The sequence below is a fragment of the Piliocolobus tephrosceles genome, chromosome 10 (genome assembly GCF_002776525.5).
Source record: "Piliocolobus tephrosceles isolate RC106 chromosome 10, ASM277652v3, whole genome shotgun sequence".
NCBI lineage: Eukaryota > Metazoa > Chordata > Mammalia > Primates > Cercopithecidae > Piliocolobus > Piliocolobus tephrosceles.
This window is the reverse complement of record NC_045443.1, coordinates 126472534-126486555: the sequence shown is the minus strand read 5'-3', so window position 1 is coordinate 126486555 and position 14022 is coordinate 126472534. Positions and strand designations below refer to the sequence as shown.

Below are 14022 nucleotides of genomic sequence, written 5' to 3'. Positions count from 1 at the left end.
GGCGCGCGGCGGGCGGCGGCGGCCGCGGCGGCGGCTGGGGCGTTCGCGGGCCGCCGCGCGGCGTGCGGGGCCGTGCTGCTGACGGAGTTGCTGGAGCGCGCCGCTTTCTACGGCATCACGTCCAACCTGGTGCTATTCCTGAACGGGGCGCCGTTCTGCTGGGAGGGCGCGCAGGCCAGCCAGGCGCTGCTGCTCTTCATGGGCCTCACCTACCTGGGCTCGCCGTTCGGAGGCTGGCTGGCCGACGCGCGGCTGGGCCGGGCGCGCGCCATCCTGCTGAGCCTGGCGCTCTACCTGCTGGGCATGCTGGCCTTCCCGCTGCTGGCCGCGCCCGCCACCGGAACCGCGCTCTGCGGTTCCGCGCGCCTGCTCAACTGCTCGGCGCCCGGTCCCGACGCCGCCGGCCGCTGCTGCGCACCGGCCACCTTCGCGGGGCTGGTGCTGGTGGGCCTGGGCGTGGCCACCGTCAAGGCCAACATCACGCCCTTCGGCGCCGACCAGGTGAGCCGCGCCCCCACGCTGCCCTGTGCTTGTCCAGCCCCTGCCTGGCCCCAGCCTCTTCTCCAGCCCTAGTCCGTGCCCCGGCCCCAGAGGGAGCCCCTTGCCCCGGGGACTTCTGTCTAGTGCAGAGGAAGCCCGCCAGCAGGTGGGCCAAGACTGGAGGGACCGGTGTGATAGGTGCTGGAAGGGGTTTGCCTGGGGCGGGGTCAGTGATGGCCACAGTGGCTTTAAAGAAAAGAGAGGCCGGGCGCGGTGGCTCACGCCTGTAATCCCAGCACTTTGGGAGACCAAGGCGGGTGGATCACCTGAGGTCAGAAGTTCGAGACCAGCCTGACCAGGCTGGCTAAAAATACAAAAATTAGCCGGGCGTGGAGGCGGGCGCCTGTTATCCCAGCTAGTCGGGAGGCTGAGGCAGGAGAATCGCTTGCAGCCGGGAGGCAGTACAAGCCGAGATCGCGCCACTGCACTCCAGCCTGGACGACAGAGCGCGACTGTCGCCAAATAAAAAAGTAAAAATAAAAATTATTAAATGAAAGGAACTCTCTCTATGTTCAGGCCGTGTAAGGTGAGACCACAAGGCTGGGAAAGAGCAGTTTGAGGAGGTTTCCAGACATGGGGATTCTTCGCAGGGGCAGGGCCCCGGGCCGGGAAACTGAGGGAAGGGAAGCCGCTATTGTTGCCTTAGCTTCCTTTACAAGGAAGTGGGAAAACACTCATATTGCGTCTTTGTGGCTTTAAAGGAGTTTTGGGCTAGGTTGGATAGGAAAGCTCAGATGGAAATGAGTTTGCATCAAGTTAGCATTGAGCTGCTCCCCTGCCACTGTAACTGCCAAGAAGTGAGGGAGGAACCACTGCAGCTCTTCAGGAGGGCAAAGGAAATGGCCACCAAGTATTATATGCAGAATAGGCAGCCTTTAAGAGCAATAGCAAACTCAGATCATTTCAGAAAATATTAAAAAAGTGGGAAGTGAGGTGGAAGGCTGGGGCCGGATCACATGAGGAGTGTTAAAGCGTTTGGGATGCAGTCGGGAGCTTTACTGGGTTCCAGCAGGGAGTGATACTATTTATGTCATGTGCAGAGCAGGCACTACAGCTGGGGTAGCAGGTCAGGTCTACTTCTTCTTTTCTGAGGATTCACAAGCTAAGAATGGTTCTTAAATGTTTTCTTTCTTTCTTTTTTTTTCTTTTGTTGAGACGGAGTCTCGCTCTGTTGCCAGATTGGAGTGCAGTGGCAGGATCTCAGCTCACCGCAACCTCCGCCTCTCGGGTTCAAGCGATTCTCCTGCCTCAGCCTCCTGAGTAGCTGAGACTGCACGTGCACACTACCATGCCCAGCTAATTTTTGTATTTCTAGTAGAGACGGGGCTGTCACCATGTTGGCCAGAATGGTCTTGATCTCTTGATCTCGTGATCCGCCTGCGTCGGCCTCCCAAAGTGGTGGGATTACAGGCATGAGCCCTGGCACCCAGCCGGTTCTTACATTTTTAAGTGGTCGGAAACAGGATAATTTGTGGGGAGTGAAAATTTTATGAAAATCAGATTTCAGTCTCCATAAATAAAGCGTTGTTGGAACACAGCCCCACCTGTTTCTGCCACACAGCCACTATGCTGGGACTGCTTTCACTAAGCAGTGGCAGAGTTGAGGAACTGTGATGGAGATGGAATGTCTCATAAAACTCAAAGCGTGAACTGCCTGCCCCTTCACAGAAGTGTGCAGATGCTTGTTGTAGAGAATGGGTTGTGTAGGAAGTGGTGACATTGGGGATATGAGGTAGGAGTCTCTCCTAAGTAGAGTGGAGGCGGTGGAGGTGGGTGGAGTTCAGCTGTGGAAGTAAAACGGGTAGGAAGTACTGGTGGGTTGTCTAGTCCCTGTTTGTGTTGCTATATAGGAATACCTGAGGCTCGGTCATCTATAATGAAAAGAGGTTTATTTGGTTTAGAGTTCTGCAGGCTGTACAAGAAGCAGGGCGCCAGCATCTGCTCTGGTGAGGGCCTTGTGAATGGGAGCCAGCTGTGTGGAGATCACATGCGCTAGAGGAAGTGAGAGAGGGGAGGGAGCTGCTAGGCTTGTAAATAACCTCTGTCACAGGAAAGTTCACTCCTAACTGCGACAGCCCTGAGCCTTTCTTCAGGGATCTGTCCCCATGACCCAAACAGTAGGCCCCACCAGCAGCACTGGGGATCACATTTCTTTTGAGATTTGGAGGGTCAGACATCGAAACCATGGCATGTGAGCAGTAGGGAAGGCGACTCTTAGGCTTTTGCCTAAGGATCTGTGAGTGCCTGTTTTTTAGGAACATTTACTGAGAGCTTACTGTGCACCAGGCACAGTGCTTGCTAAGTACAGTATTTGGTGAGTCCACATGACACGTATGCCACATATCTACAAGACTGCTTGGTTAGTCTACCTGACACGTACGGTGCCCATTTTACTGATGAGGAAACTGAGGCTTGAGAGGCTTAATCATTGGCCCAAAGGTACACAGCTTGTATGTGACTGAGCCAGGATTCAAAAGCCTGTCCTTTGAATGTGAGCTTCACTCTGCCTGTGTAAGGCTATCCATTAGTCAGGAGACACCTTAGAATAATGTTAGAAATGATAGTCTTCCTACTAGAATAAAATAAAACTATTTTAATTCTAAAAAAAAAAAAAAAAGAAATGATAGTCTTCTAAGGTACTGAATTGGAACTGGGTTTTTTGTACAGTGACTTATGCTTTACATACATGACCAAATCTGAACCTCACAGGAGTCTTAGATCCATTTTATTGATGAGGAAACAGGCACAAAAACAGATCACTTTCTTACTGCCTATAGGTAGTGAGTGGTCAAGCTGGACTTCCATTCCAGTTCTGATTCTTTTTTAACCACTGCACTAAGATGGGCCCATTGTGCGTGCGTTCCGTAATGGTTCTTCAGGGCTGGATCTCAGGACCCAGGCTCTCAGCCTTGAGGTGCCATTGGCTCATGAAGGAGCGGGACTGGTAGCACAGTCAGCCTCTATCTTTTGAAGACTTGGCCATGCCACACAAGTGGACTTGAAAGCTTCTATTTTGCCTCTTACTTGTGCTTTTCCCACATGATCTTACTTAAGCCTCGCAACAGTTGATGGTGTATGTGCTGCAGTTATGCCTTTATATATATATTTTACTTTAAAGAATGACATTGTTCTTCCTGGAATAACCTAATTATTACCAGAGGAAGGAATTCATATCTATGCCATACAAGAACTTTCACTTTCTTTATTTCTTTTTTGAAATGGAGTTTTGCTCTTGTTGCCTAGGCTGGAGTGCAGTGGTACGATCTCGGCTCACCACAACCTCTGCCTCCCAGGTTCAAGCGATTCTCCTGCCTCAGCCTCCCAAGTAGCTGGGATTACAGGCGTGCATCACCACACCCGGCTGATTTTGTATTTTTAGAAGAGATGGGGTTTCTCCCATGTCGGTCAGGCTGGTCTCAAACTCCCAACCTCGGGTGATCCACGTACCTCGGCCTCCCAAACTGCTGGGATCACAGGCCCGAGCCACCGCACCCAGCCAGTCATGCCTGTTATACAGGGAACAGAGGCCTAAAGGGTTGGCTGCTAAGGCTGCACAGCAAGTGCCTATGGGAGCTCGTTTGGGGCCCTGGCAGCCTGACTTAAAAGCTGGTGCTCTCCAGGAGATAATAGGCGAGTAATTGGTACTTCTTAAAATGAGGAGGAAATGGTGCTCAGTTATCTCAAATGAATCTGACAGAGTATATGCTCTTTTGTCCACAATTAAATGTGGATGTTGAAAGGAGATGTGCCTTCTTCCACAAGGTAGCTGGCCTAATCTCTTCCGATGTAACACTGTCATGGGTAAAGGGGACCTTGTGGGTGAACTCGGGAGACCTGGCCGCCCCCTGCAACGTGTGCTGAGTGATTGGATCCCAGCTGCTTTCGTGGCCATTCTTCTCGGATGCTTGGGATCGTTTGCAGATCACCTATTAGCTAATAACGGACCAATGTTGCCTTTCTTAGGTGTGGTAATCTCACTGCCATAAAAAGAATGTCCTTATTTCCAGGAGATTCATGATGAAATTTTGGGCATGAAATAGGTTGCTGGAGCTTATCTGTAAATAGATCACCCAGAAGTATTTTTTTTAAGACCCAGTCTCATTCTGTTGTCCAGGCTGGGGTGCAGTGGTGTGATCTCAGCTCACTGCAACCTCTGCCTCCTGGATTCAAGCTATTCTCGTGCCTCAGCCCCCTGAGTAGCTGGGACTACAGGTGTGAGCCACCACGCCTGTCTAATTTTTGTATTTTTAATAGAGACAGGGGTTTCACCATGTTGGCCAGGTTGATCTCAAACTCCTGACCTCAGGTGATCTACCCACCTCAGCCTCCCAAAGTTCTGGTATGACAGGCATGAGCCACCGTGCTCGGCCAGTATTCTTTATGTACACAAAAAAGAGTGCTGAGGTTCCAAGTGAAGGGTAGGGAAGTGTGCATTTTGCAATTCAGCTTTTCTATACATTTGGACTGTTTTTTAATGAAAATATGAGAAAATGTTCACTGATGAGTGTATAAACTCAAGGTTGTATATCCATACAATGGAGTATTTTTAAGCCATTAAAAAAGAAACAAAGTACTGATGGGCCTCGAAAACGTTCCACTGAGTGTAGGAAGCCAGACACACAAGACTCCAGTTGTGTGATTCCATTGATGTGGAATGCCCAGAAGAGGCGAGTCCACAGAGACTGGAAGCAGATTAAGGGTTGCCAGGGGCCGGGAGAGGGGCGTGGGAGTGACTTAAAGGGAACAGGAGTTCCTGTTGGTATGATGAGAATGTGGACTTGGATGGCAGTGATGGATGTACATCTCTGAATATACTAAGCACTACTGAATTGTACACTTTTACAGGGTAAGTTTTTCGGTATGTGAATCAGAGTGAAAAAGCATTTGAGGGGAAGAGTGCCCTTATGCCAGGGTGCTCGCCTGTGGCCAGGTGGCAGGTCCCTGTCCTGGTGCCACTGCTTCATGGCAGGAGGCCTGGCTGGGGACCCTGAGGTGTGCAGGCCTGAAGCACACTCTGCTGTGCCCCAGGCGAGGGTTAAATTGTCCTGGGTTGGTCCTTCTCAGGGAGAGGAAACCTATTTGTATTTTTAAGGTGCTTTTTATGGTTCTTTGTCACTTGCCTCTTCATCTCCCAGGTAGAGCCTCTGGGAAACGTTCTGATAGGAGAGACCATGGGGTGAGGCTGCGTGGCTTTGGGGAGGAGGCCTCGCTGGTGTCTTTAGAGGGTGTGTGAGCCGTGGGTCCAAGGGAGATGTATGTTCATGTAAATCATGTCAACCCCGAATCTTCCCCCAGTGCCGCACCTTTTCCAAAAGTCACCCTCGTTCTTGGTGAATGGATTACTTGAAATAGTGTCCTGAAAGAAGAAAATCTTATGTTACGGATAAACAGAGCAAATGATGCATTTTTTTTTCCAGAGGAAAAACTGACACTCCACTTTAAGGAATTCTTCTGTCAGCCAACTGTTTGGTGTGCTGTACACAATTCTATTCTTTTAGCTTTTCTTCTCCAAATTGATTTTGGTGGTATCATTTGACCAGTCATGTGAAAACCTTGTTTGCTCTTGGTAGGGCATGTGGCTGCTGCTTACACGGTGATGCCATGCAGCCGATGGGCAGGGAGGCTGTGGCCTGCCCGCCTGGGGCTGGGAAGCATGTGACAGCCTTCACAGCAGCCAGCTTCCCTTGGTACAGAAATGCCCACTGTGTTGTTATTTAGGGCTTAGTCATTTTGGTTTATAAAGTAATTTTGATGGATTACTCGAGGAGTTGAAATAAACTGACCACCACAATTACACAGGAAATGAGGATGAATGGCATTTTAAGGTTAGGATTTTCCCAGACTAATCAAATACTGATTTTCTCATGCTTCACCTGAAGAGGACATAGATCTGAGACTCTGGGAAGGTGTGTGCAGTGTCACTGTGGGGAAGGGGAAGGTCCGAGTGAGACCGTGGGGAGGTGTGTGCAGTGTCACTGTGGGGAAAGGGAAGGTCCGAGTGCATTTCAGTTATGAAATCATTTGTGTGTCTATTAAGTTTAGATATTATGTTTACTGGTCTGTTTTTTTTTTTTTTGGTTTGTTTTCACACTTCTAGTTTTGTTTTCTCGATAACCATTTCTCTGCTCACATTTTTCATTTTTCTTCCTGGTCCATGTCTAGTATAGCATGAGAATGGGTGTCCGCTGTTGAGCAGTATTTAAACGCATTGTGTCCTAGTGAAGAAGTGTCTTAGATGTCTAAGAAGTTCTCACCTCATACTCTTTATTCAATAGAGATGTCTGCATTTGGTCTGGGACCTCTATTCATTATTGTCATAGATAGGAGGAGAGTTTGCACTCTTGAGAATATGTGATTTTGTTTTAAACCTAGGTTTTTAGTTTGAAGTGGTGTTACTGTATGTAATTAATTACCTATCACCACAGTAGCCTTGCTTAATCATTTGGACTTCGAACAAGTCTCTTTTTGAGGAGCACACAATTTTTTTTTCTTTTGCTTTATTTCCTTTAGAGAGAAGCACACAATTTTAACTATAAATTTTACACTTCTGATTTAATCTTTAAAAAATAGAGCTTCAAATACCATATGAAATATATGACTGCTAAAAAGATGCATGTGCTTATTGCATACTGTATCTGTTTTTTTCATTTGAGACAGGGCCTCTGTCACAGAGGCTGGAGTGTGGTGGTGCCATCGCAGCTCACCACCACCTCCTCCCCGATTCAAGAGATCCTCCCATCTCAGCCTTGCAAGTAACTGGGACTATAGGCACACGCCACCACACCTGGCTGGTGTTTGTAACTTTTTGTAGAGATGGCGGTCTCTCTGTGTTCCCAGGATGGTCTCAAACTCCTAGACCCAGATGGTCTGCCTGCCCTGGCTTCCCAAAGTGCTGGGATTCCAGACCTGAGCCACCATGCCCAGCCATAATTGGTTGTTTTGGTCCCATGGAGAATTTGTTATTCAGTAGAGCAGATTGTTCTGTGGATCCAGAAACTAGATCTATTATTGGAATAAGAATTTTCTAACTCTTTCATAACCTGTGTCTTAAGAATGAGACAATAGAAGTTTTTAAGACAGCAAGAGAGTCTTTTTATGAGATCCAGTATCAGCTTCTCATAAGTTTGTTAAAAACAAATTTATGAAATGAAACTCACTAGAAAGGTCTCTGTCTAGTACAGGGTTCATTTGCACAGTGTCTTATGTAGAGGTAAAAATCCAGGTGGGCAGAGAAGGCTTCTGGTGTGTCTGCCCCCAAATGACCTGTTCCCAGCGCTTGGGCTTCGTTGAAGTAGCCTAGTGAACTGCATAAGCCTAGATGTTGCGTGATTACCTCAGTGCCTTTGTTTGAGTCCAGGAAGTCAGTGATTTTTGAGCCTTTTGGAAATCCCACCCTTAGCAGAACTTCTCCCATTCCATTAACAGCCTGTCTAATCTAAAAATAGCATGTGGTTTTATCTGTAGTCTGTAATCTCCTCTTTGCTTCAAGTTTACCGAGATCTCTGCTTCTCAGGAGACCAGATACAGTTGGTGTGGGTGGTGGCTTGGCCTCACTGAACAAATGTCGCCTGCAGTGTTTCTCTTTGGGGCTAAGCGTATTTGTGGGGTGGCGCATGGTACGCACATGCAGCTCAGTAAGGCATGGAGCTTTATAACATTGGTTCTAAAACTTACCTGTGAGTAGAAGTTACCTGGGAAGTTGCTTGAAATGCAGATTCCTGGCCGGGCGCGGTGGCCCAAGCCTGTAATCCCAGCACTTTGGGAGGTTGAGACGGGCGGATCATGAGGTCAGGAGATCGAGACCATCCTGGCTAACACGGTGAAACCCCGCCTCTACTAAAAATACAAAAAACTAGCCGGGCGAGGTGGCGGGCGCCTGTAGTCCCAGCTACTCCGGAGGCTGAGGCAGGAGAATGGCATAAACCTGGGAGGCGGAGCTTGCAGTGAGCTGAGATCCGGCCACTGCACTCCAGCCCGGGCAACAGAGCAAGACTCCATCTCAAAAAAAAAAAAGAAAAAAAAAAGAAATGCAGATTCCTGGGCCTGGGCCCCAGAGACAGTGATTCAGTAGGTCTGGAGCGTGGGTCCTGTGACTCTCTTTGTTTTTTTGCTTTTTGAGACGGAGTTTCGCTCTTGTTGCCCAGGTGCAGTGGCACGATCTCGGCTCACTGCAACCTCCATCTCCTGGATTCAAGCGATTCTCCTGCCTCAGCCTCCCAAGTAGCTGGGATTACAGGTGCCCGCCACCACACCTGGCTAATTTTTGTATTTTTAGTAAAGACGGGGTTTCACCATGTTGGCCAGGCTGGTCTTGAACTCCTGACCTCGAGTGATCCACCCACCTTGGCCTCCCAAAGTGCTGGGATTATAGATGTGAGCCACCAACTGCCAGCTGACTCTTTTTTTAAAGAGCATTCCAGGTAATTCCAAGGCAAGTGGTTCAGATACTTAGAAAAATTCTATAGTAGGTGGTCCACATATTCGGAAAAACTCTCTAGGATTTGTTGGGATTTAGTGTAATTAAGTGAAACCTACCCCGCTCCTGTAGTAATGAAAAGCGTGGGGTATGTTTTTTGTCAAGATCCGTGAACGTTTCTGTGTACACCATTTTGATTGTGTTGCACTTCCTAAAGGTTGTGATGACAACGGTAATTTTAACCACTTGACTGTATATGTTTTTCATCCTTGAAGACTGTCATATATTTTCAAGTGTCTTTCCTCCCTGTTATCTTAGGTTAAAGATCGAGGTCCGGAAGCCACTAGGAGATTTTTTAATTGGTTTTATTGGAGCATTAACCTGGGAGCGATCCTGTCGTTAGGTGGCATTGCCTATATTCAGCAGAACATCAGCTTTGTCACTGGTTATGCGATCCCCACTGTCTGCGTCGGCCTTGCTTTTGTGGTCTTCCTCTGTGGCCAGAGCGTTTTCATCACCAAGCCTCCCGATGGCAGTGCCTTCACCGACATGTTCAAGATACTGACGTATTCCTGCTATTCCCAGAAGCGAAGTGGAGAGGGCCAGAGTAGTGGGTAAGCACTTAATTCTCATCTCAGGCTGTTTGATAGGACTTTATTGATCTCTTTATTAACATCCTAGCTTAGGTTTGTTGTGTGCTTATTGTGTGCTGGGCCTGGGCTGAGGGTTTACATGTCTTCTCTCCTTTAACATTACATTTCCCCAAGGAGGCGGGTGTGGTCTTATTATCCCATCTTAAAGACAGGCCAGTGGCCTGATTCCAGAACTCATGCTTTAACCCCACATCGCACTTTCTCTCACTGCTAGTGTAGACAGAAGCTCCTTTAGTGCCAGATGATAAAGGTAGAAATTTGTGGAGGGCCTCGAGGAGACGGAAGACATGCTTTATACATGTTTCTTTTTATTTTAAAAAGCTTTGAAATACATTTGAATGAAAAACTAAGCAGTTGCTTATGCTGTCAGTACCTGTCTTTGATCTTTAAAAAGTAAGCCACTGCCTCTCACCTGAAGGTCAGCATGGGCTCCATCATACAGCGGTCAGGTCTGTCACTCTGACAGGAAGATGCAATAGCAGAATGACGAGATGCACTGAGGGTAACCAGATGATTTCATGGGACTTATCTGGCGTTAGCACCGAAGTGCCATGAACTGGGGTGTTAAAACAGAAACGCCTGTGTCCTCAGAAGCCCTCCAAGTCACTGACCAACTGTGACTCATGTTTGGTTGGTGATGTTTGATGCCAGTTAATAAAGTCCAGAACTTAAGCCCAAGAAAAGAACTCAGAAATTTTTGTTATTCTTGATTGAGGAATAATTTGCAGGTAGTAAAATTTACCCCTCATATCTGTACAGTTCTGTGAATTATGACAAACTTACTCAGGTTGTGTAACCAGCAGTGCAGTCAAGGCATAGATTGTTTCCATCATTCCGGAGAAGGCTTTGGGAACTTTTGTAGTCATTCCCCTCATGGAATGTTTTGATCAACATAGAAATGCCTGGTGGCTGCTGGGTGGAAGGCTGATGACTCAGCCATTGGAGTGTCCTGTGTCCCTGAGCCGTGCAGCCCACTGTGGCACGGCACGGGTTGCTGGACGTTCTTCTGTAGGCCCACTCACACATCTGCCTCCCTCCGGCTCGTCTGTGTTTGTCTTACTGATGTGCTTGCAGCCATAGCCAATGTGTCTAATATTCCTTCCACGTGGTAGATTGAAACTACACAAAAAGGCCCTGTGTGCCTACTTCTTTGCTCCTGAACATCTCTGATTTCTCCAGCTGTCCCTGTGTGGAGTCGTGGCAGATCTCACCAGTCTAGATGACCTATTGAAAATGCTGGTGGGTCATTGTGGCATTCAGACACATAATTCAAAACTGCAAGTGGTGGGACCACACTAAAGAATTTTTAGTAATTAAAGTACAGGAGGGTGAGGTGGGAGGATCACTTGAGCCCAGCAGGTCAGATCAAGGCTGCAATGAGCCATGATTGCACACCGCACTCCAGCCTGGGTGACAAAATGAGACCCTGTCTCCAAAAAAAAAAAAAAAAAATTTAAGTAGCCCCATCTTAGCTGACACTAGTCTTTTGCCAGGGCCTTATTTGATTAGACAAAAGCAGTGTTTCAGATCCTAGAAGTCTTTTTCAGGAACAAGCCTTCAAGTTTTAGTATCTGTGTGGGTGGTAGCCCATAGACATTTCTGCAAGAGAACAGCATTGTTTTGTGGACATACTTGGGTTTTAACGCACAAATGGCAGCATGGAGTGGGTTTGGAGTTACTTTTACTTAGGAAACTAATTTCCTCTTAGGATTGTCTTTGAAAGTCTTGGGCAAAAATAAGGGGAAAAAAGCAGGGGTTAGCTTCCAGAAAAGTTGATGGTCTGAGGAATTCTCAAATTCTGCTGTTTGTATGAACTGGCTCTGTAACCTTGGGCAGGTTACTGGTCTTGTGAAGCCCAGCTTTCCTTTTTGTACAGCAGAGATGGATTCATCTCATGGCATCACAGTGAGGCCTGAGCATGGTGATGTGTGCAAGGCCCTCAGCAGGATGCCAGGCACACGATAAGGGCCCTGTCAGTGGTGACCACTGTGACGAGGGTGCCTTAAAAAAGTTGGGCTCCCAAAGCCTGAGGAAGCATGACATACCCGCATTTTACAGTCGTGATAATTTCATCTGGCCCATGAGGAAGCATGACATACCCGCATTTTACAGCCGTGACACTTAATTTCATCTGGCCCAATCTCAGTTTCCGTCCAGGGTGATTTGTGTCTTGAAGATAATACAGTACTCGCTATTAAATGAGAAATGAAGGCGCATTTGTTCAATTCATCAGGCCAGAGTAGAAATGGTGCCACAGCTTTTTGAGATACATACTTCTTTGGGAATCCGTGAGAACCAGTGGACTCTCTTCCTGGAGAATACAAACACGTACATGTGGCCTTCACAGAGACTTGGGCATAGGCGTCCTGAAATGAGCTTGTCAACTTTTGTGGGGAGGAGCGGAGGGCTTTTGTGGGTGTTTGGGTGTCACTTGTGACCATGGCTTCGTGTTGGACCCTTGTGTGTTGCAAAATAGTGTACCTAACAATGTGTATAACCCAGTAAAGCTTCAAATGCATATTGATTTCACAGGTTTTAAATATTTTAATTATGTAAAGCTAAAGTAATATAACCAGTAACCTGTGTGAATGATTCTTTGTGTGAAAATGAATTTGTTGTTTGTTATTTAAATGTTTTTGGTGAAACATATTTAATATGATGTGGTAAACCACTGATAGTATCTGTATTAGGTACAAGAGGACTTTTAATTTCCTTTATGAAAAAAAGTAGTTGAAAGTATTTATAATGTCTTTGGAATTTATTTTCACTTTTGGGTGTTTTTGTTTCTGATTATTTTCCCCCACTAGACTGAGTCCGTAAGGACAGGAGCTCTCTCCTTTAGCCCCCAGGTAGAGCAATGCAAGGCCTACAGCAGGTACTCAATCAGTATTTGTTGAGTCGAACTTAGTTTTCTTGTCCAAAATTTGGCTAAAATATTAAGTTATAGTTTTCAGCGCTTTTATTTTTCCCCACTCTGAATGTCCAGACTTAAAATGTTGGCTTTATAAGATAAAGAATTTAAAATACTGGCACCCTAGTAAAATGGGACATGAGTTAATAAACTAGAAAACTGACAGGTGCCATTTCTGTTGGTTTCCCACAGTTAAACACAGTCTGACTCTCTCCTGGTACTTCTTGGCTTTAGAGAATAGTGTCCACTTTGTTTTCCCGTTTTGCCCCTGAGATCCTTGGTGCCCATTCCCCATTAGAGTGTTTTGGCGCTGGCAGAGAGTGCAGAGCTGTCTAATGGGGCCTGTTCATCTTCTAAATAATGAAGCGGGCCCAGAGGGAGTCAGTGAAACTCGTTAGTACAAGTACCTGGGAATGCCAGGTGCATGTTCCTCTGTGACCCGCAGATATGAGGGCAATGGCAGGGAGCGGAGGGGCGGTGGTGTCCTGCAGGGGTCAGGGCCTCAGGCTGTAAAGCCAAGACTGCCTGGGTCCGAGTCCTGGCCATACCTCGGGCAGCCTTCTCACTCTGTGCCCAGGCATCTTCCTCGGTGCAATAGGGCCCTGAAGAGTTTTAACGCCACATGGTTAATGAGGGAGGACGTAGGGGCATGGTGCACTGGGCACTCCCCATTTCCTGCTGTCCTGGGACAGAGCCAGGGACATCCTCCTGTCATCACCACCAGCACTGCCCTCCCCCTCAGCTCTTCCTTAACCAGAGAGCTGACAGCTTTCCTCTGAGAATAGAACCCTGCCTCTGTCCTGCCAGTGACTCAGTTTAAACCAGCAGGGTTTTATTCACAGCATTGGTATTGGTCGTCAGGTCTTGATGTTTGATAAATTAGCTGATTAAAAATTCACACAATCCAGTGCATTTTTTCATATGCTATCCAATGGCATAGCTGATGTCCTTCCCAGTGCCGGTGGAGCTGCAGACTCTCCCCACGCGGCGACTGCTGAGCCGGCAGCTGCGCTGGGGCTGCGCCCAGCCATGGTTCAGACTGTCATCACAGATCTTCCGGCCATGCTAGAATTACAGTAGCCCAATTGCACGTTGACTAGAAAGTCCCTTTGTCAGCTGTTTCAGTACATTCTGTGACATTTAGAAATAATTCAGGTAGCTGTGTTGGGTGTGTACAATTAGTAAGTGATGGAATGAGTTGAAGCACATTCGATACAGTGAGCTGGTTTCTTACCTCCAAACTTAATTTGTGACCAAATAATTGATTGCTGGGAGGGGAAGAAAACTAATTCCTTCATTTTATTTCCCAAAGTGAAGGCATTGGAGTCTTTCAGCAATCTTCTAAACAAAGTCTGTTTGATTCATGTAAGATGTCTCATGGAGGGCCATTTACAGAAGAGAAAGTGGAAGATGTGAAAGCTCTGGTCAAGATTGTCCCTGTTTTCTTGGCTTTGATACCTTACTGGACAGTGTATTTCCAAGTGAGTGGTGACAAACAGGTT

The 14022-nt window shown here is 47.3% G+C and overlaps 1 protein-coding gene across 2 annotated transcripts in view; it reads left to right on the top strand.

The window, feature by feature from the left end:
* Nucleotides 1-6: 6 nt before the first annotated feature.
* The window catches only part of SLC15A4 (solute carrier family 15 member 4), a 31907-nt gene continuing 17891 nt past the window's right edge, over nucleotides 7-14022 (top strand). Inside the window, exons 1-3 of one of the 2 annotated variants that reach the window (XM_023187242.2) lie at nucleotides 7-501; nucleotides 9275-9570; nucleotides 13833-14001. In XM_023187242.2, the coding sequence (XP_023043010.2) occupies nucleotides 199-501; nucleotides 9275-9570; nucleotides 13833-14001 (768 nt within the window). In that variant the 5' untranslated portion in view covers nucleotides 7-198. The remainder of the gene's footprint in view (nucleotides 502-9274; nucleotides 9571-13832; nucleotides 14002-14022) is intronic. The other variant, XM_023187243.2, reaches the window with a different exon arrangement.